Below are 19,685 nucleotides of genomic sequence, written 5' to 3'. Positions count from 1 at the left end.
GGCGCTATAAAGTGCATATTGGTATGTGGGGTCAGGCATTGCTGCTGCCGGCCCGCAGGTAAAAGTTAATCACCATGATGCCAATAACTCCATATCTTTTCAATGTCTAACACGTCCCAAAACCACCGCCGGGAAAAGCTCACCCAGCTAAACAGCGCCGGGTATCCCCACAATATAAATGGAATATGGGGTGCAAAGATGATACACAAGATGGTGCCACTTGGCAAAATGTGGTTGGACTGATCACGTATCCTAACCTAATCTTGCGCACACCAGACAGGTACATATAACACAAGACACAAAAGAGGATGACAGACGGGGAGGTAGAGGTGGACGGCTTCTCTGTTGGGGTTGAGGGTGCTTGCATGAGCGTGCGCCATTGGTATGGTGGCCGTGCAACTCGTTCTGGCTCATTCTCCTCTTCTCCCTCAGGAGGTTCACTCTGTCACACGTTCACATAGATGTGCCCCTGACATCGTATGATGCTCGGCCCGCGCCTTTAGACATCACACCCTTGTATTGCCACGTCCCTGTCCCACTTCAGAGATAGCACATGTGATTGCTCCATTCCACTCCCGCCGCCTCCCCTGAGTGTCCCAGAGAGACACACATGTTCACAGCATTTCCTTGCAGCGGCCAGAGATGGCACAAGTGGTTGTGCTATCTTGGCTTTGCAACCACACAGAATGTAAGAAAGTACAATGGGTCAAGGGTTAGGAAACACGTAATACAGAGGGATAAAGGTGGGGTTCAGGGTGACAGGGAGCCATCTATACCCATGAACCTGGCAGTTGCTAAACACGGTGCAATAAAATTCCTTAAGCTACCATTAGTTGTGAAGAATAAGAAGAGGAAGAACCACCTTTAGAGGCCATTTTTCCCCGCAGAGCAGGGGTTGCCCTTTTTTGGGCACCGTGGTCCCCTTTTTAAAGCAATGTTTTATCGCCGGATGCCCTTCCTGCCGCCAACCCTGTTAGTCGCCTCTTGCAACACACAGGGAATTACCAGTCAACTGGTACTCAATTTGCCGACCTCAGAAGGATGACAGGCTGAGTCAACCCCCCTGGCGTTAATTCAGCGATCGACCGGGATTCAAACCCAGGATCCTTGGATCCCAAATTGGCACCCTAACCGCTAAGCCAACACCAGTTGTGAAATACCTACCTATTTAACCCCAAAGTCATTTTTATAACGATATTGTTGAATGACAGATGCCAAAGAATACCCTCGATTGTCCATAGCATCCCGTGGGTAAATAACTGTCAGTCCCCCACGAGGCTATTTATTGCATACATGTTGGTAATAGCCAGGATTAGTTCATGGGTACAAATAAAAAATCCCCCTCCTCCTACCTGCTGCAGACAGGGGAGATTATTAGCCATGCCACAAAATATATTTGCCCCACTAGCCTCTCCACATACCCCACTCCCTCCCCTCCTGTTATCCTTGAACCATTTCAGACTAGCCTAGTATTAAACGTTCAAGAATACTAACAAATTTAATAGCTCGATGTACCAGAACCCGTTTTGCTACTGATCGTCATCTTTATGCTGTAGAAAAATGAGCAAAATTTTCGGTGTTTTAACTGAACACGTTGGTTAGGTGTAGGCATCTCCATTGTTGAGTTTTACAACTTCAATATCAAAACAAACTATGGAATGTTTATTGCCATTGAAATGTTACTCTCCTACATCGGTGTTTTGTTTATGTGATGGTATTAGCTAACTAAATGGTTCTTGGTCTTAGTTTATCATTGTAAGAGTGATGTTTATGGTGTACTGGGATTAATGTCTGAAAATCAGTGTCATGGGTTTGATTTTTGTCTCCTGTTTATGTCATGATGCAGGTGATGGTTCATTGTTTGTGTTGTTGCAGTGCCATCTCTGAACACAAGCCAACCACAACTCCAATCTTCGCCCATTTTCTCACCACAGATTGCAGCAGCACCTATTCAACAGCTACATCATAACCCCCATGATCCAATGCGAGTTTCGACTCTACCACCTCACACTGCTCCCTCTCTTCGATCTCCATCCACTCCCTTTGCCTCAACAGGCCCCCATACCCCTATTTCCAACATCATGATGAACCCGTTGGAAAGCTCAGTTGGTGAACTAATAGTTCCCACTTCAGGTGGACAATTAAATTTTGGTATTCAGGAAAAGGAAAAGATGAAAGAGGCAGATGAAGGTGACGGAGAAGGAAGATCACTTAACCAGGTCACTGCAAGCAACCCTGACGACGCTACAAAGTCTTGGCCTGCTGCTGCAAATCCCACAGTGTGTTTGGGAATGAGTAGCCCAACTCTTTCGAGCACCTTGCTCAAATTTGGAATGGGTACACGTGAGCTGGTTCCAGGTGTTACACAAGTTTCACCGAGTGGTTTGCCAGTTCCTGGTGGAGTTCGTCTAGCATATACGAATACACCACAGGCTACAAGTCCAGCACCTCAAAACTTGGCCTCTTCTCTGGGGTGCTTGCCAAATTCTACATCACGTCCTAAAACTCCAAATCGTGGCAGCCCACGGCCTTACAACACACTGGCACCTACATTCTGCCCACCCAGCTGTGAACCCTCAGAGATCAGTCTCTCTCCAGAACGTCTAAATGCATCAATTGCTGGTCTGTTTCCACCACAAATCAACCTGTTGCTTCCACAACCCAAGCAGCCGGCTTATGGTTCACGCAGCCTTGAGCAACAGGGCTTGAATCCGACCACCTTAAAAGCCATAGGGCAAGTCCCAAGCAACACTAGTGTTTTTCCACAACTTCCAGTTACATTAGGTGCTGTTGGAAAGGATGAATCCTCAACGGATCGTACAGGTAGTGCACCAACAAGGCGAGGAAGTCATAGTCCCCGTAAGGTCAGTCCAGGGAAAAAAGGAAGCCCCAATCGCAAGACCAATGTGACTGGAGTGCGGCGCATGCCAGGCAACCAGACAGCCCCTATGCTGAAGCTGCATCCAGTTCCTCTCTCTGGGGGTGAAAGAGCAGGGATTTGTGAACCTGCAAACCGTAACACCAGCCTGGTTAAAACCTCAGGAGGAGTTGGACTGCAGTCTGCAGAGTTGTCTCCATCTCTTCAGTTGCTGCCATTGCACAAGGCTCGTATCGTAAACCCAATGTCTGATGGAGTTGCTACCCGCCAATTCTACTTCCCTGCTACCACGGGTTTTGATCCAGGGTTTCTCCCCCCACCTGTTGCCATGTCAAAGTCGGTAGAGCCTTTACAGGGCACTGCTAGTGTTTGCAATATGGAAGAGACTGAGCTGCCATCAAGATCCCAGATGCCAGATACGCTTCGCTTAGTAGTTGATGATAACATCACCAAGAATATGGAGCAGTCTTCTGTGGATATAAGCTTGGTGACACCAGGTGAGTCACAAACCACAGCAGCAAAAATAGTTGATGCGATTGAAACTATGGCCCACACTGTGCTGGCACCTGAAGAAGTTCAGAAGCTGTTAGTTCTTGACACTCATGACTCTCCTGATGCTGTCCAAAACCCGGAAGGCCCTCATACATCCTTGCTTCTTGATGTCACAGAGGCTGATATTGCTACTATGGAAAGAACTATAATCGCAGAGCTGCAGCCACCACTGCCAAACCCAGCTACAGTAGTTGTGACGGACAAACACAAAGTGAATAGCGAAGACATCGATTATGCCACTGATCAATGCAAAATTTTAGACAATGAGCAGCTCACTGCAAATAATAATCTGTCATTATCTCAATCAGCAGATACAGATTGTAGTACTAGTAACAGCCTTTCTTCCCAGGATCTCCTTCCCTCTTCTCCCAGGGGGCTTATTACAATCCCTGGAAGTCAATTACAAATACAACCTTACAAGAAAGTAGATATTGAGACTTCTATTGCAGCAACATCCCTCAAGCCTATCACTGATCATCCACCAAAATTTGCCAATCATCCCGGCACCTCCACCAGTCAGCCTGGTGACAATGCAAGTCAGCTCGGCAATAATGCCGGCCAACCTGGTGACAACGCCGGCCAGACTGGTATCAATGCCGGCCAGACTGGTATCAACGCCGGTCAGCCAGACATCAATGCCGGTCAGAAAGGCATCAATGCTAGTCAGCTCGGAAACAATGCTGGTCAGGCGGTCAACAGTGCCAATCAGCCCAGCATCAACGCCAGTCAGCCCAGCACATTTGCTACCCAATCCGGCACGGTCACAGTCTTCACCACCCAGCCTGAAAAGTTTTCCACTTCACTTGACATGCTTACGACCCATCCGATTAGTGTGACTCAGGCCACCACTCAAGACAGCCCATGCTTTCTTCATAATATGCCATCCAACCCTCCATTACCAGCACTTGATACTAAACTAAGCATCTCAACCATGGAGCCATCATCACCAAGCTATCTTGTTACTTTGCCTCATCCATTTGACATCCATTCAAAGACACAGAATGAATCAATTCCAGCCACTTTGACAGGAACTCAACAGATTAGCGATGTTGTTTCCCAGCACATTTCACAGCATCAGGAATCAATACCTGAGCCACTTGGGAGTATACCATCCACTACGGAGAAGGGTGCTGGCCAAATGTATGCCATTGACCAGCTTCCAATGTCCAGTGTAACAAAGATGGTTGAATCTGAGGCCTTGCAGGACAATGACAGCATGGATAGGCGTCTCTCGACAGCTCCAGCTGACAAAGCAGGTGAGGATATGTGGGTGTGGAATGGAAAGAGAAAATGCTCAAGTGTTTAATTAACTCAGGTGTATTGTGCATCCTCATTCGTTGTGCAGATGTACATTTCACCAGTGTAAGGGAGACTCAGTACTCAGTAAATAAATGTTATAATAACCAGAAAGGTAAGCTAGACATGTGAGAACAATGTATTTCCTGCAATAAATGTCCCCCTCCCATGTCAATAAACCGACATATATATGCAGTCACGTGAAAAAGTAAGTACCGTACAGTCGTACACCCCATGTAAAGTTTTGACTTTTTCAACATATTTCAACATACAGCTATTTGATCATCATTTCAACAATATTGATAGATAAAGGTGATATAATATAACAAATATCATGCAACATTTACATTTTGTAGTTCAGCCTGGTGTTGGCTTAGCGGTTAGGGCGCCAGCTTGGGATCCTAGGATCCTGAGTTCGAATCCCGGTCGATTGCTGAATTAACACCAGGGTGGTTGACTCAGCCTGTCATCCTTCCGAGGTTGGCAAATTGAGTACCAGCTTGCTGGGATGAATGATCACGGTGTGTACCCCGGTTTAGAATAGGTACACCGTATCCCTGCGCATCGTAAGAGGCGACTAAGGGTTGGCGTCAGGAAGGGCATCCGGTCATAAAAACATTGCCTCAAATAGGGCCCCATGAGGTCATGGGGCCTGCAAGGCCAACCCCCACTCTAGCGGGGAAAAATGGCCTTAAAACGATCATTCATTCATATTCATTCATTTACATTTTGTAGTCCATTGTATAATTTAAACAAACATAAATGCAAATTTCGCATGTGGAAAAAGTAAGTACACCCCTACATTTATCACTACTTCAAATACCTAAAATTAGAATCAGGTGCACCAGCTCAGGTGCAAATGATTAGAACATCATTAGAGAGGATCTTGGAGGAACCTGTCTTATTTAATCCTCAGACATTTAGTTTGATTTGCTCTTTGTTGTTGAAGTGTGCGGCATCACCATGCCTAGATCAAAAGAGCTCTCTGAGGCCTTCAGAAAGAAGGTTATAGATGCCTACGAGTCTGGGAAGGGATTTAAAAAGATCACCAAACAATTTGAAATCAATCATTCGACTGTCTGGAAGATCATCTACAAGTGGAGAAGATTCCAAACAACTGCCAACTTGTTCAGGCTCGGCCGCGCCGCCAAGTTCAGCCCGAGAGCAGACCGCAAGATGCTGAAAGAAGTCTTTAAGAACCCCAGAATGTCATCACGGGATCTACAGGTAGCTCTGGCCACTGTTGATGTCAAAGTGCACGAGTCTACCATTACAAACAGGCTGCACAAATTTGATCCACATGGGAGGTGTGCCAGGAGGAAACCTTTGCTGTCCAGAAAGAACATCAGGGCAAGACGAAAGTTTGCCAATGAACACCTAGGCAAAGACCAGCACTTCTGGAACAATGTGCTCTGGACAGATGAGTCAAAGGTAGAGCTATTTGGCCACAGTACCAGAAGACATGTTTGGCGAAAACCAAAGACAGCATTTGACCACAAGAACCTGATACTAACTGGAAAGCATACTGGTGGAAATATTATGGTTTGGGGCAGCTTTGCTGCATCAGGGCCTGGGCAGCTCACCATCGTAGAATCCACTACGAATTCTTCATTGTACCAAAGGGTGCTTGAGGATAATGTGAGGCTACCTGTCGGAAAGTTGAAGCTCAACCGAAGGTGGACCTTGCAACATGACAATGACCCTAAACATACCAGTAAATCCACCAAGGAATGGCTGAAAAGAAAGAAATGGAGGGTTCTGGAATGGCCAAGTCAAAGCCCGGATCTAAATCCCATCGAGATGTTGTGGGGGGATTTGAAACTAGCTGTGCATGCAAGAAACCCCTCAAACATCGCACAGCTGAAAGAATTCTGCATGGAGGAGTGGGCAAAAATTTCTCTCAGTCGATGTCAGAGACTGGTAGACAGTTATAAGAAATGCCTACTTGAGGTTGTTTCTGCCAAAGGGGGCAATACCACCTATTAGAGCCAAGGGTGTACTTACTTTTTCCACGTGCGAAATTTGCATTTACGTTTATTTAAATTATACAATGTACTAAAAAATTTAAATGTTTCATGATATTTGTTATATTATATCACCTTTATCTATCAATATTGTTGAAATGAAGATCAAATAGCTGTATGTTGAAATATGTTGAAAAAGTCAAAACTTTACATGGGGTGTACTTACTTTTTCACGTGACTATATGTATATACAAGCTAAATGCACCCGGCGTTTCCCGGGTTCTTTTTGAATGAATTTAATCTTCTGTACATAGTTCTTACGCGAGCCCAGTATCAGTTCGTGCTCAACGATTCCTTGTTCTTTCTTCTGTCGGGCCCCGCGAGAGAGAATTTTGAAAGCATGTGTTGCAATCAGTCAGATATTCCTATTAAGTGCATAAGTTGTACTTCAAGAGAATTTTGAAAGAAGAAGAAGATTTATTGTGAAATGGGCCCAGCCCGGCCGAGGTCGCCTCAACCGGCCTCGCCACCTAGCCTATAACCTTCCTGGGGCCCGTCCCGGCATTTTTTTTTCAGAGGTTTCCTCCTATCTTTCACCGTTCAGGAGATTAGCGCGTGCAGACAAACAAAAAACAAACAAACAAACAAATACTTTCTTTTATATATATACTAGCCGAAAGCACCCGGCGTTGCTCGGGTTCTTTTTGAATGAATTTACTGCTATAATTGAGCTTTTACTCGTGTCCGTTGAAGATTGACTACTATAATTCAGCTCAGCTTTTAATTGCGAAATGGGCCCAGCCTGGCCGAAGCGGCTTCGACCGGCCTCACCACCTAGCCTATAACCTTCCCGGGGCCCATCCCAAAATTTTTGGTTCTTTTTGAATGAATTTACTACTATAATTCAGCTTTTACTCGCGGCCGTAGAAGATTGACTACTATAATTCAGCTCAGCTTTTAATTGCTAAATGGGCCCAGCCCGGCCGAAGCGGCCTCGACCGGCCTCACCACCTAGCCTATAACCTTCCCGGGGCCCATCCCGACATTTTTAGTTCTTTTTGATTGAATTTACTACTATAATTCAGCTTTTACTCGCGGCCGTAGAAGATTGACTACTATCATTCAGCTCAGCTTTTAATTGCGAAATGGGCCCAGCCCGGCCGAGGTGGGCCTCGAGCGGCCTCACCACCTAGCCTATAACCTTCCCGGGACCCATCCCGACATTTTTTGTTTTAGAGGTTTCCTCCTATCTTTCACCGTTCAGGAGATTAGCGCGTGCAGACAAACAAACAAACAAACAAACAAACAAAAACTTTCTTTTATATATATATAGAAGATATATAATAGCACACCAAAGGAGCACACAAACGAGCAAACCCAGCTATGACAACAGCAACAACAACAATTAGAGTACAAACATGCACAACTAGAACGGCACTCGTAAGAGCGCATACCTCTGACAAGCTGAACACTGAACAGTTTAAGTTTTGTATCCCACTAATGGGCCGGATCTGGATCAGGACCTGAACGAAAATATAATTGGCTTTTTAATGGCAAGTCCTCATGCACATGATATGTATGACATTCCAAAGCCACCTATGAACATACAAATAGCCTCATATGCAGATGACATAGCTATTACCTTCAACCATAGCAACATCAACAGAGCCACAGCACAACTTCAGCCATTCCTCAGCACCCTACAAACCTGGCTCACCATATACAGACTAAAGGTAGCTCCCTCAAAATCAATGATCACTAAAAAAAAATAAAAAAAATAACCACCTTTAGAGGCCATTTTTCCCCGCAAAGCGGGGGTTGGCCTTTTTCGGGAACCGTGGTTGTTGTTGTTTTTCGGTCCCCTATTTGAAGCAATGTTTTACGGCCGGATGCCCTTCCTGACGCCAACCCTTTTTGCCGCCTTTAACGACAAACAGGGAATTACCAGTGGACATCAACATCCAATCAACATCCAATTACCAATCAACATCCCCGCCCCAACACCAAGGCATTATCGCACTATCAACTTCCGTAAGCTAAACGCTCTTTCACCTACCTCATTCTCATCCAAAATCAATGATCACTCTTATAACAAAATACAGAGCATGGCGATTGTGATATATGACAATTTCGACGATATGTTCGGCCTGAACGACATTGGAATCAAAATGCTGGAGTGTGTAGTCACCCGTCGTACCGCCGTAATGACGTCACATCACCCCTGTCATGTGACCAGACCCTCATCTCTGATTGGTGTACGTTTGAAGGGACATACATACGGATGGACAAACACTGTTCTAGACTGCTTTTCCCGATGGGCTACGCCGTAAAAATCCTTGTTTTTGAGTTGCACTTCATTTTGCTTCCTCATTGAGATTCAGAAGATAGACATGCAATATGTTTGTAAAGTGCAATATGCTGTGTTTTGATTAACCCCGTAAGCAACGCGATGCGACGCGACGTGTATGCACGGCTAGTTCTACATAAAACAACTGGTCAAAGTGCCGCGACTGGTGAGCCAATGTATGATATTGATGACTCTATTGAGTTCATATTGAAGATTTTCATATTGAAGTTCATATTGAAGCCATGTCATGCTTGAGTATAGAATGTGAAAAATAACTTCATTGTGTGGAGAAAAATGGAAGCTCGCTAAAAATACAAACATTCAACATAGGGGAAATACCCCTGGCGCTCACCTTTTTTTTTCTTTTTCTTTTTTTTTGTATACAGAATTGAGGCTCGTGAAAGAGCTAACATTTATCACATAAACAAATCAAACAGACAAGTAAACAAAGTATATAAAAAGGGGAGCGGTAGACAAGATGGGGAGAGAAGGGGAAGCACATAAACACAACATTTGAGAGCAGGGACATCGGGAATGTGTGGGACAGAGAGGGGTGGGGGGAGGCGGCGTGGGAAGGGGGGGGGGGTGGGAGAAGTATAAACACAAGGACACCAAGGACTTCCAGGAAGAAGTTGGTATTTCAAATAAGTGGATTTGGGGTGAAATTAGCGGGGGTAGAAAAGATCAAGGTTTTGGATGGGGGAAGATAAGAGATGGTGGTGAACAGCTGTTTTAAAGACCTGGAGGGAGGAGTGGGATTGAAGAGAGTGAGGGAGTTTGTTCCAGAGGTGGGAGAAAAGAGGAATGAAGGAGTGAAAGTGAGCAGAGAGCCTTGATTTTGGCAGTTTAACCTTAAGACGGTTGCAGGCAGATCTTGTGCGACCTGTAGGAATATTTGGGGGACAGAGCCCACAGAGAGCTGGAGGAGCAAGGCCGGAGAGGAGTTGGTAGAAGAGAGAAAGACCACCAACCTGCCTGCGGTGAGTAAGTGAAAGGCCCTCGGAGGTAGCTTCATCGCGGGAGATTTCAATGATTCTGAACGCTTTGGTTTCAACAGCGTGAAGACGAGCTAGGTGTGAGGCAGGAGCACCAGCCCAGAGGGGAGAGCAGTATTCCAATGAGCTGCGGATGAAAGCCTTGTATGTGGTGAGGAGCTCAGGTGTGCCAAGGAAGGACTTCGCACGACGGAGGATGCCCAGTCGGCGACTGGCTTTGGAGGCCAGATTTGAAATGTGGTTTTCCCAGGAAAGATCATGGCAGATAGTGAGACCCAAAAGCTTGAGTGACAGAACTTCTTTGAGAGGATTATTCAGAAAGTGGATGGGAGGGTTGTCCAGTCGGTCTTTTCGGAGAGACATCGTAAGAGTGTGAGATTTTTCAGGATTGAAAGACATGTTCCACCTGTTTGCCCAGTCTGTGATTTTGTCCAGGTCTGCAGAGAGTGAGGAGGCTGCAGACTGCCGATCTGAGGGATGAGGAATGGAGCGGCAGAGAGTGGAGTCATCACCAAAGAGATAGAGAGGATTTTCAAGAGAGTCGGAGAGATCATTGATGAAGACCAGAAAAAGCAAAGGGCCCAGAACACTGCCTTGGGGAACTCCAGCCTAAACAGGAAGAGGGGATGAGAGAAACCCATTCAGGGCCACACGTTGACTATGACTAGAGAGGAAGTCCGCCAGCCATGCGTGGAGATTTCCATGGATACCAAAGGAGGAGAGTTTGGTGAGCAGAGCGTGGTGCCAGACCGTATCGAAGGCACGTGATTTGTCAAGGGAGACAGCTCTATTTTCCTGTTTGGCATTGAGGACCTCCATCCATTGTTGAGACAGCAGAAGCAGCATGTCCAGAGTAGAGTGACCTGGTCTGAAACCAAATTGATGATCAGAGATCAAGCCATTGGAGAAGAGGAAAGATTTCATATCCAAAGTAATGATGGATTCCGTGACTTTGCTGATAATTGGGAGAAGGCTGATTGGTCTATAGTTGCTTGGATCTTTTTTGCACATTTTTTGTGTAAAGCGGTGATGGCTGATTTCCAAGCAGACGGCAGATGATCTTGAGCAAAAGTGAGGGTGAAGAGAACAGAGAGAGGGAGTGAAAGAGCGGAAGTACAGGATTTTAGGACCCATGGGCTGATGCCGTCAGGTCCGGTTGCAGAATCAGAGTCGAGGGTTGACAGAAACTTTTCCACCTTGTCAGGAGGAAAGGACACAGAGTCCAGGAGCAGCTGGGTACGACTGGGTACGGTGGGTCCAGAGAGGGATGGGTTTGGGACACAAGATTTAGAGGCAAACACAGAGTTGAGGCATTCACCTTTTTCATGTGCGGAGTCAGCTGGGTAGCCATTTGACGTAAGGGAGGGGATGGAGGGGGAACAAACACCAGAAACAGATTTGACCAGACGCCACCAGGATTTGGAAGAGGGAGACAGAAAAGAGAGTTCGGTCTTGAGAACGGAGAGATATTGTTTCCTGGCTCTCCGCAGGGTGGACACACACTTGTTTCGGGCTTTGTGAAAGGAAATGAGATTTCCTTACGTTGGATTTGCTTTCCAGGAGACGAAGGCAAGTTGTTTCTGGGCAACAGCCTCACCACAAGATTCCATGTACCATGGACGGGAGGAAGGGTATGACAACTGAAGACGAGATGGGATAAATCTGTGCATGAGAGAGAGCAATTTACTTTGGAAGAATTCCCAGGATGAGTTGATGTCAGAGGCGGTCGAGATGGGAGACCAGTCCAGATGATTGATGGCTGCTTGAATACCATGCCAGTTAGCCTGAGTGAAATGCCAGACTCGTCGATGCTGAGGAGGCTCCCTGAGAATGGTCAGAGAGATGTTCACTTTAACAAGCACATGATCAGATGAGTTGATTGGAGCAGAAGAGCAGCAGACATTTTCAGGGAAGTTAGTCATAACCAAGTCCAGAAGAGAAGATGCTCCGTTGACTGAGATCCGGGTCGGGAAATTGACAGATTGTGTCAGTCCCAGTGAGTCGCAGAAGTCCTTTGCTGAGGAGCCATGGCTGGTGAGAGAGGTACCCACACCCAGCCAACTGGCGTGGTGACAATTGAAATCACCACATATGAGGAAAAGAGAGTTGGGAAGAGTAGACAGAAGTTGGACCGTGTTATCAGACAGCGAGATGTAGATGGAGTCATCACTGTTTGGTGGACGGTACAACACACATATGAACAAGAGGTGGGATCGAAGGGGAAGCCGTAGCCAGAGGTATTCCTGGGGGTGAGGTGGAGAGAGGGCTGTGCAGGGCGAGTCAGAAAGAGAGTTTTTGATAAAGATAGCAACCCCACCTCCATGACGAGGCTCAGGTCTATCATACCGGAGGAGGGAGTAACCCAGGAGAGATACTAAAGAATCAGAGACACAATGAAGGAGGAAAGTTTATGTTAAGCAGATCACGTCTGGTTTGTTAGAAGCAACCTGTGTGGAGAGATCAGTTAAGTTTGAACGAAGGCTCCGTATGTTTGAGGTCCATACCGTTAATGAAGAGTAAGGGGGAGCATCGGATACAGAACAGGGGGGGAGGGGTAGGGTAAGATGTGGAAGAGGTAGGGAGAGCTGTTGAAGGTGTTTCAGAGATTTCAGAATAGCTCGGAGAAAGGGAAGGATGGGCCAGACAAAAGGTTTGATGGTGATTGGGTGAGGCACATTGAGGTGTTATTTGAGGAGGGGGAAGAGTGAGGCAGAAGGTTGGGGGAGATGGAGGTGAGAGTTGGAAGGGGGAAGAAGCGGGGAGGACGCTTTGAGGAGGAGGGGTGAGAGGGGGGAAATGCAGAAGAAATGAGGGTGGGGAGATTTGAAGGGACCTCAAACATCCGGGGCCTTCGTTCAAACTTAACCGATCTCTCCATACAGGTTGCTTCTGTCAAACCAGACGTGATCTGCTTAACAGAAACTTTCCTCCTTTATGATGTCTCTGATTCCATAGTATCTCTCCCGGGCTACTCCCTCCTCCTGTATGATAGACCTGAGCCTCGTCCTGGGGGCGGGGTTGCTATCTTTATCAAAAACTCTCTTCCTCACTCGCCCTGCACTGCACTCTCTCCACCTCACCCCCAGGAATACCTCTGGCTACGGCTTCCCCTTCGCTCCCACCTCTTGTTCATATGTGTGTTGTACCGTCCACCAAACAGTGATGACTCCATCTACATCTCGCTGTCTGATGATATGGACCAACTTCTATCTACTCATCCCAACTCTCTCTTCCTCATATGTGGTGATTTCAACTGTCATCATGCCAGTTGGCTGGGTGTGGGTACCTCTCTCACCAGCCATGGCTCCTCAGCAAAGGACTTCTGCGACTCACTGGGACTGACACAATCTGTCAATTTCCCGACCCGGATCTCAGTCAACGGAACATCTTCTCTTCTGGACTTGGTTATGTCTAACTTCCCTGAAAATGTCTGCTGCTCTTCTTCTGCTCCGATCGGAACATCTGATCATGTCCTTGTTAAAGTGGACATCTCTCTGACCATCCTCAGGGAGCCTGCTCAGCGTCGACGAGTCTGGCATTTCACTCAGGCCAACTGGCACGGTCTTCAAGCAGCCATCAATCATCTGGACTGGTCTCCCATCTCTACCACCTCTGACATCAACTCATCCTGGGAATTCTTCCAAAGTAAATTGCTCTCTCTCATGCACAGATTTATCCCATCTCGTCTTCAGTTGTCATACCCTTCCTCCCGTCCATGGTACACGGAATCTTGTGGTGAGGCTATTGCCCAGAAACAACTTGCCTTCGTCTCCTGGAAAGCAAATCCAACGGAAGGAAATCTCATTTCCTTCCACAAAGCCCGAAACAAGTGTGTGTCCACCCTCAGGAGAGCCAGGAAACAATATCTCTCCGTCCTCAAGACCGAACTCTCTTATCTGTCTCCCTCTTCCAAATCCTGGTGGCGTCTGGTCAAATCCGTTTCTGGTGTTTGTTCCCCCTCCATCCCCTCCCTTACCTCAAACGGCTACACAGCTGACTCCGCACGTGAAAAAGCTGAATGCCTCAACTCCGTGTTTGCCTCTAAATCTTGTGTCCCAAACCCATCCCTCTCTGTACCCACCATACCCAGTCGTACCCTGCTGCTCCTGGACTCCGTGTCCTTTCCTCCTGACAAGGTGGAAAAGTTTCTGTCAACCCTCGACTCTGATTCTGCAACTGGACCCGACGGCATCAGCCCACGGGTCCTAAAATCCTGCTCTGCTGCTCTATCTCACCCTCTCTCTGTTCTCTTCACCCTCTCTTTTGCTCAAGGTCAACTGCCATCTGCTTGGAAATCAGCCAACATCACCGCTTTGCACAAAAAAGGTGCAAAAACAGATCCTAGCAACTACAGACCAATCAGCCTTCTCCCAATTATCAGCAAAGTCATGGAATCCATCATTGCTTCTGATATGAAATCTTTCCTCTTCTCCAATGGCTTGATCTCTGATCATCAATTTGGTTTCAGACCAGGTCACTCTACTCTGGACATGCTGCTTCTGCTGTCTCAACAATGGATGGAGGTCCTCAATGCCAAACAGGAAATTAGAGCTGTCTCCCTTGACATATCACGTGCCTTCGACACGGTCTGGCACCCCGCTCTGCTCACCAAACTCTCCTCCTTTGGTATCCATGGAAATCTCCACGCATGGCTGGCGGACTTCCTCTCTAGTCGTCGTCAACGTGTGGCCCTGAATGGGTTTCTCTCATCTCCTCTTCCTGTTCAGGCTGGAGTTCCCCAAGGCAGTGTTCTGGGCCCCGTGCTTTTTCTGGTCTTCATCAATGATCTCTCTGACTCTCTCGAAAATCCTCTCTATCTCTTTGCTGATGACTCCACTCTCTGCCGCTCCATTCCTCTTCCCTCAGATCGGCAGTCTGCTGCCTCCTCACTCTCTGAAGACCTGGACAAAATCACAGACTGGTCAAACAAGTGGAACATGTCTTTCAATCCTGACAAATCTCACACTCTTACTATGTCTCTCCGAAAAGATCGACTGGACAACCCTCCCATCTACTTTCTCAACAATCCTCTCCAAGAAGTTCTGTCGCTCAAGATTTTGGGTCTCACTATCTGCCATGATCTTTCTTGGGAAAACCACATTTCCAAGCTGGCCTCCAAAGCCAGTCGCCGACTGGGCATCCTCCGTCGTGCGAAGTCCTTCCTCGGCACACCTGAGCTCCTCACCACATACAAGGCTTTCATCCGCAGCTCAATGGAATACTGTTCTCCCCTATGGGCCGGTGCTCCTGCCTCACACCTAGCTCGGCTTCACGCTGTTGAAACCAAAGCTTTCAGAATTATTGGAATCTCCCGCGATGAAGCTATCTCTGAGGGCCTTTCACTCACTCACCGCAGGCAGGTAGGTGGTCTTTCTGTCTTCTACCGACTCCTCTCCGGCCTTGCACCCCCAGCTCTCTCTGTGCTCTGTCCCCCAAATATTCCTACAGGTCGCACAAGATCTGCCAGCAACCCTCTGATGGTTAAACTGCCGAAATCTCGGCTCTCCGCTCACCTTCACTCTTTCATTCCTCTTTTCTCCCGCCTCTGGAACAAACTCCCTCACTCCCTTCAATCCCACTCCTCCCTCCAGGTCTTTAAAACAGCTGTTCACCACCATCTCTTATCTTCCCCCATCCAAAACCTTGATCTTTTCTACCCCCGCTAATTCACCCCAGATCCACCTTGTTTGAAATTCCAACTTCTTTCCTGGAAGTCCTGGCAGTGTCCATATGTTTTATACCTCTCCCACTGCCCCCTTCCCACGCCCCCCCCAAAGCCCTCGCCCTCTCTCAGATCTCTCGATGTCTCCATGTCTCTCGGTCCCTGTTCTCAAATGTTGTGTTTGTGTCCTTCCCCCTCTCTCCCCATCTTGTCTACCGCTCCCTATGTTATATGTTTTATGTGTCGGTTTGTCTTTCTGTGTGATTAATGTTCGCTCTTTCACGAGCCTCGATATTGTATACAAAAAAAAAAAAAAAAAAAAAAAAAAAAAAAAAAAAAAAAAAAAAAAAAAAAAAAAAAAAAAAAAAAAAAAAAAAAAAAAAAAAAAAAAAAAAAAAAAAAAAAAGGGGAGGGGCGAGGAGGGAGTTTATGAGGGGAGAGGTTATGGGGGAGTTTAGAAGGGAAGGGACAAGGGGAGGGATTTGAAAGGGATGGGAGATGGGGGATATTTGGAGGGGAGGGGTGAGGGGGGAGTCAAGGAGGGAAGGAGTGAGGGGGAAGATTTGAAAGGGATAGGTGATGGGGAAGATTTGGAGGGGTGGGGTGATGGGGAAGTTTTGGAGGGGAGGGGTGATCGGGAAGATTTGGAGGGGAGGGGTGAGATTGGATTTTAGAAAGTGTACGATTAATGGGAAACTAACATATATTGCAAAATGAGTTTCTTGTGACCTTCGAGTTAAAAATACGTTTAAGGACGCTGGAGGGGAGGGGGGGGGGGGGGTGGAGTGCAGGTGAGTTTAGGGAATGTATGAAAGAGGAACTGTAAGAGATGGAATTTTTTTTTGGAATAAATAGATTTGGTGGGCAAGTCGAAAGCAACCTTTTAAAGAAGAAGAAGAAGAAGAAAAAGGTGTTATAATATATGACAGAATACAGTACTTCAGGGGAAAGGTTAAACATTTTAAAGTTTTACAGTGAAAACGATCTGGGGAAATGGGGGTGAAACACGTGGTCGAAGAACGAACGAACGAATAAGAACAACGAATAAACGAATAAGAACAGAGAAGGAAATGTTTTTTTTGTTTGTTTTTTTTAGTTGAGATTTTAAACAAGGAAGTAGGCTATGGGGTGAAAAGACTGGGAAAAACAGAGAACGAAAGTTATTGGAGCACAATCGACGGACCGCTGAGAGAAAAACAAAGCCTCAAGGTACAAAGCCTCAATCGTTAGCATTCATACGTAGGCTTTTAAATATTCATACGTTAGCATTCATAGTACCCTTGTTAGGGTTAGAAAACGTACCGGTTAGAAAACCACCCACCCCAATCCCTCCTCCCAAATTTGCAGTTTTCCCTCCTGAGGGTTTCCTTCTTTATCCATCTTTTCTACTCAATTCATCCTCTCCTGTAGGACACGGTAGGCCTACAAGGCCTCAAAGGACACGACACGAATTAACATGATTTTCTATACAGGCATGAAAGATTAACACCGAGAATTTTCCTTGGGACCCACTGTAGGTACACACACCATAAAATAAATACAGTTTTGACGAAAATACAAATGGGAACAATTACTTAACTTCGATAGCGTGGAGAGCGTGGACAGCTTTGAAAAAACGTAACCTCGCCGGCAAGACCGGAAGCGGAAGTCCACCTGGTAGAATAAACATTATACTGCACTGACTAAAGGTATTGTCATGTTCACTGGGGGATTAAGATCCTCCAAGGTGACGGGATGGCCGATCGAGCGTAAACTTCGAGGCATTCAGTCAACTATGGCGGACTTTCTTCATACGCGCGAGGAGTAGTGGAGAGTGGCGAGGCTTACCTGCGGCACTGGTGGTTTTCCGAATCACCGACAGATAAACAGGACAGGGCGAGGAATTAAAATGCAACAGTAATGGTTTAATGAAAAATAAATGCAGGACAATGAAAGGAATGCACGGTAAAACCAAAATCCTAAATGGAGCGCTCCCTCTGGGACTCATATACAACACAAGGGGAAAAAATAACTAAAAGTAATAAATGTGTGTACACAGCCTCTGGTCCCCTTGACCGTCCGGGATCGTCGCAGGCCCCGTGTCCCTGCATGGTAAAACACGGCTGGTTGCAGTCCATTCACCAGCCAGCTGCAGCACGGGTCCCCGAGTCCGTGCGTGGGAAAAGAGGCCTTCGCGTGCAGTTCGTTCACTCCAGCCACCGAGCGCGAAGCGATCTGGCCGATGTCGTCCTGGTCGTCTGCTCCACACAGCGCCAACGGTCTCTCAGGCACACTCAGCTGCCTCACAGTCACCACCAACGAGCCAGGGAAAGACAATGCATCCGCCCGCACCAATCGCCTGGACCAAAGGAAAAAGAACACGAGCCGCGACCGTCTGCAGTAAACTCAGGACACCAAGAGAATGAAACCGTGACTGTTCGCTTTCAAACCCCGAACCAAGAGAGAGAAAATGCCGGGACACCATTCTTTTGTTCCCCGGGCTCTTATGTCATCCGATGACGTATGTGTGTGCTCCAATCCAAGAGTCAATCTCATCACTCTATGGCCGTCCTGACTAATCGTTCTTCGGGGCGTGGCCACTTGCCAGCCTTTGTGATGACCCGGTCGGTGGTATAATTGGTGGTGCTCAATGTTCTGTTTCAGGGTACTTTTATTTGGTGTTATTAGTGCACGCTGATTGCTTGGCAGGTAGTGTGTGTGTGTGTAGTGCAGTGTCATAAGGAACAAAGGAGAAATCACAGAGGCAATTTACATACAGGGGATTTACCCTTAACCCCTACCTAATTAACATAACCTCACCCCTCGCCATGGGGACAAATATACGACCTTACACGACATCCGGTCGAAGGGATCCCTACTTAGGTACATGGAGGTTTCTTCTTCTTCATGACAGTCAGAGCACACTACCTATACAATCCTACCTGGCTCCTAGGTAATCCATTGCCTACCCCCTCACAAACGTAACAGTATTTTAAACCAATCTCAATGGTTGCTAGAAGACAGGGTAACAGGTAGAATCATACTAACATAATCATAAGACTTTAAATAAACAAATAAAAAAAATTATTTTTTTTTGGGAGCAGAAGAGCAGCAGACATTGTTTTTTTTTGGGATTGAGTTTTTGGGATGGAGTTTTGGGATTGGGGCAGACCCCAATTTTTCCAATGCCTTGAACTAACATTGGTACATCACGTGTGATTAAGTTGTGGTCAAGTTTCATCGGAATTGCATGTGTAGTTTCTGAGAAGAATGCAAACACCAATTTTGGGGGGCACCCTCTCCCCCCCCCCCCCCCCATGAACACCTAAAGGGGCAGATTTTTTTTAATGCCGTGAACAAACCTTAGTACCTTAGTACATTACGGGTGGTGAAGGTTGTGGTAAAGTTTCATCGAAATAATGTGTGTAGTTTCAGTGGAAAAAGCAAATTCCTATTTTGGGGGGTTCAAACCTGGATCCACTTTGACCCCTGGTAGACCCACTTAGACCCCGATTTTTTTAAATGAAGTGAACAAACTTTAGTCACAACACAACAAATATCAGTTGTGCCAAATTTGGTCGCAATCCCATCAGCGGTTTCGGAGAAAACGTTTCAAGTGTTTACTGACTGACAGACGGACGACGTGCCATGCATAAGCTCCCCTGAACTTCGTTCCAGGTGAACTAAAAACCACTACACATACAGGATGTTCCCTCCAATAAGAGCTGCTCCTGGATAGTGGTTGTAAAAATAAAATGCCCTCTCCCCTCCCCACAAAAGGGTGTTGAAAAAATTAATGCCCAGGGCCATTATTGGAGGGAAATGAGTGGAAATGAGTCATTATCAATTTATCAGTAGCATTTGTCCCAAAGGTTGATTTTAGAGGTTTTTTTTTTTTTCAGCATTCTCAGACTCATGGTGGAGCTTGTACATTATTTATCACATGCAAGACATAGACATTAGAAGACATCATTGTACTTTTGCATTAAATACAAGAGCATTAATAGATAGG

General features: G+C 46.5%; 2 protein-coding genes across 4 annotated transcripts in view; one reads left to right on the top strand and one right to left on the bottom strand.

Moving 5' to 3' along the window:
* Positions 1-19,685, bottom strand: part of CENATAC (centrosomal AT-AC splicing factor) — a 480,847-nt gene that overhangs the window by 298,541 nt on the left and 162,621 nt on the right. The gene's annotated exons all lie outside the window — the stretch shown is intronic.
* Positions 1-19,685, top strand: part of LOC137438652 (uncharacterized) — a 138,197-nt gene that overhangs the window by 89,422 nt on the left and 29,090 nt on the right. The window contains exon 10 of one of the 3 annotated variants that reach the window (XM_068133877.2): positions 1,876-4,686. The exons of 1 other annotated variant lie outside the window; for it this stretch is intronic. In XM_068133877.2, the coding sequence (XP_067989978.2) occupies positions 1,876-4,686 (2,811 nt within the window). Of the gene's footprint in view, positions 1-1,846; positions 4,687-19,685 lie in introns of those variants that run through there. One more of the 3 variants, XM_068133879.2, reaches the window with a different exon arrangement.

This window comes from Myxine glutinosa, chromosome 13, assembly GCF_964187855.1.
Source record: "Myxine glutinosa chromosome 13, kmMyxGlut1.1, whole genome shotgun sequence".
NCBI classification, from domain to species: domain Eukaryota; kingdom Metazoa; phylum Chordata; class Myxini; order Myxiniformes; family Myxinidae; genus Myxine; species Myxine glutinosa.
This window is presented reverse-complemented; position numbering and strand designations above follow the sequence as displayed.